At 45.0% G+C, this 2,980-nt stretch overlaps 1 protein-coding gene across 1 annotated transcript; it reads right to left on the reverse strand.

Annotated features, from left to right (window-relative positions):
• Positions 1 to 391: 391 nt before the first annotated feature.
• On the reverse strand, positions 392 to 2,974 carry LOC104865421 (NEDD8-like). Its single transcript, XM_033757946.1, has 2 exons — positions 2,804 to 2,974; positions 392 to 887 (listed from the first exon to the last, which is right to left on the reverse strand). The coding sequence occupies exon 2, from the start codon at positions 867 to 869 to the stop codon at positions 624 to 626; it is 246 nt and encodes an 81-aa protein (XP_033613837.1). The 5' UTR covers positions 870 to 887; positions 2,804 to 2,974; the 3' UTR covers positions 392 to 623.
• Positions 2,975 to 2,980: the final 6 nt, after the last annotated feature.

Consider the following 2,980-nt stretch of genomic DNA (forward strand, 5'->3'; position numbering starts at 1 on the left):
GGGATCGAACCTGGGTCCCTGTGCTTGCGAGCGAGGCAGTAGAACCACTGAGCTAAATCCCCGGCCACAAACCTGTATTTGTTTTTAATATGAGTTACATTTTTTACTGACCCCCCTCTCCCATTGGGATTCAAGTGGAGGAACTCTACCACTGAGTTACATCCCCAGCCCTTTATTTTTCATGTTTAGAGAAGGTCTTGCTAATTTGCCTAGGCTGTCCTTGAACTTATGGTCCTCAGAGACTTGAATTACAGGTGTGCGCCACTGTGCCTGGCTATTTTTTGACATTTATGGTTCACAAATAATCACACATTTCCTCTTAGGTTAAGACTGTATTGTGGCTTTAGCTTTCATGGTCAAAGTCAGTACAAGCTAGATAATCTTCAGGGACACAGCCATAAGAGTGGGAAGCACACAGGACTGCAAACTAAAACCCAATAGCCAGCGAAGGCCCTTTGGGCCAAGAGCACTGCATCCCGGGGTCCTCACAGTCTCCCACCAGTAGACACACAAGACTGGGCAGCCAAGAGAGAGGGCGATGGCTTGGGCGTCCCAGCCAGTGAGAGAACATATGCTTCATTAGGAGCGATAGGGTAAAGGAGGTAAAGTAGAGGGAAGACTCATCATTGCCTAAGGCCACCTCCTCCTCTCAGAGCCAAGACCATGTGGAGGACAGAGCCACCTAGAATCTTGTAGTCAGCAGCTGTCTTCTCATCATTCAACTGTTTGCCACTGTAGATGAGCCGCTGCTGCTGTGGTGGGATTCCCTCTTTCTCCTCCACACGCTCCTTGATTCGCTCCACCTTGTCTGTGGGTTCAATGTCAATCTCAATCTCCTTTCCAGTCAGCAACTTCACTTTAATTAGCATCTTCTTTCCCTGTTGAGGCTGTAAGTTGATAAATTGGTGAGTCTCCCGCTGAGGGCAGAACTCTGTTTGTTTGTTTTTTGAGACAGGGTCTCACTATGTAGTTAAGACTGACCTGGAACTCACTGTGTAACCCAGGCTGGTCTTGAACTCACAGGATCCTCTTGCCTCAGCCTCCCCAGTGCTGGGATTACAGGCGTGCGCCACCATGCCCGGGTCTAGAGAACCTTTCTAATTATCCAAACATGAGATCTACAAATGTTTGGCAGTGGTTAACTTTTCATATTGCATTTGTATGTTGCCACATCAAAACTTTGAAATGAAAACTTACAATAATGAATTTGTCATACATGGACCTAAATTATAGGCCAAAAATAAGTTACTAAAGGTTGACAGATATTTCCTATAAAGGGCTGTTTGAAGGCTATATGATCGGTGCAGCTAATCAGTTTTGGCCCGATAGCCAAGTTAGAAAATAACCACTGAATGTGAGTATGTTCCGGTGAAATTTTATTTATGGGCATAGATTTGAATTTGTTTTCCTTTTGTGCCCCCCACATTCACAGGTACTGGGGGTTGGGAGGTGTGGAGTCTGCTGATTTGTTTAAATTATTGTGGTGGGGGAGTGGCAGGTCTTTGCTCTTCTGGGATAAAGCCATGTAATGCAGGCTATCCTCGAACCTCCTGCCTCAGCCTTCCACTGGTACTACAGAAACGCACCTCCATTCCCTGTGGCCCTAATGAATGTCTTGCAGGTCTATATTGCTTCCAAGTAGCAAGGAGTATTTGGGACGTACAGCAGGAAGAGTTCAGTTCATCTCGAGTCAAATGATACAACCCCCCCCCTTTAAATCAGTGTTTTATTGGCACCTAGTTTATAGGTAAACTAATCTTGCAGGTGTAAAGTGGAAAAAAAAGCGTTCTATTTTTCCACTCATTTAATGTGAACATTTTATGTGTCAGGCATTAAGGTCATTATCAGATAAAGAAAATATAAGAATGTGTAATTAACCTTTCACAGTTTACAGTAATTTTAACCAAAACGCCTGGAGCCTCAAGAAACTTTTTTTTCCCCCTCTGCTAAAAAGCATTCAAATTGGATTAAATCTCAAATGAAAAATGCACACAAAGCTTTTAGTTTTTGTTTCAGATGGCTGGACAAGACATCTACATTCTAGATCCTATAACCACTAAACGCGTGAAAGGCTACTCACACATGTAAAAGACAAGCCGACAAGGTCAAGATTGTCTAGTAGGGGACCTGAATCCCATTATTTTACATAAATATCAGAGTTGCTCCCAAACCATTTTAGAACACTAGCAATTAGCCACCGTAATTTGTTTGAAATGATTGTTCGCTTTTAAATCTATAGAAATAGGACTAGGGATTTAGCCCAGTGGTTCCAGCGCCTGCCTTGCAAGCCCAAGGATCCGAGTTCACTCCTTGATACCACAAATAAATAAATCTATAGAAATGATCTTGCTGTTTAAATTGAACCATGCATGTATGATGACCCTACTGACCATATTTGTGTGTGTGTGTGTGTGTGTGTGTGTGTAAAGAAACATTATTTTCAGTTAAGGTGGCTAGGAAAGAAAAGTTTTAGGGAAGAGATGGCTTTGGATCATAGCTGTAGATCATAACTGAAGTGGTCAACCTACAAGAGTCCCTCGTTTATCGAGTGTGTTCGCAATAGCTGGGCGTGGTGGTGCACGCCTGTAATCCCAGCACTCGGGAGGCTGAGGCAGCAGGGTCGCTGTGAGTTGGAGACCAGCCTGGGCTACATAGTGAGCTCCAGGTCAGTCTCAACTACGTAGTGAGACCCTGTCTCAAAAAAAAACAAAAAAATCAAGTGTGTTCGCAATAGCCTTTGATGTCACAGAAGTTCTCAATAAGCCAAACTAGAAGTAACTGGCAGTTTAAACAACTCGATCACCTGCAGTCGCCCTGGCGACTCGGTGTTTCTAGGGGGCCTCCTGGCGTCGGTCAGGGTTAGTGCTACGTGGCGTCGCTCCCGTGGGTCACGGCCTTGCCTCCTCTGGTCCAGGGGCACCGCCCAGGACTGCTTTCTCCTGAGGTCTATGAGACGCCCCGCACAGCTCCTCACCCAGAC

This window comes from Fukomys damarensis, unplaced genomic scaffold, assembly GCF_012274545.1.
Source record: "Fukomys damarensis isolate Sample0158 unplaced genomic scaffold, DMR_v1.0_HiC HiC_scaffold_32, whole genome shotgun sequence".
NCBI lineage: Eukaryota > Metazoa > Chordata > Mammalia > Rodentia > Bathyergidae > Fukomys > Fukomys damarensis.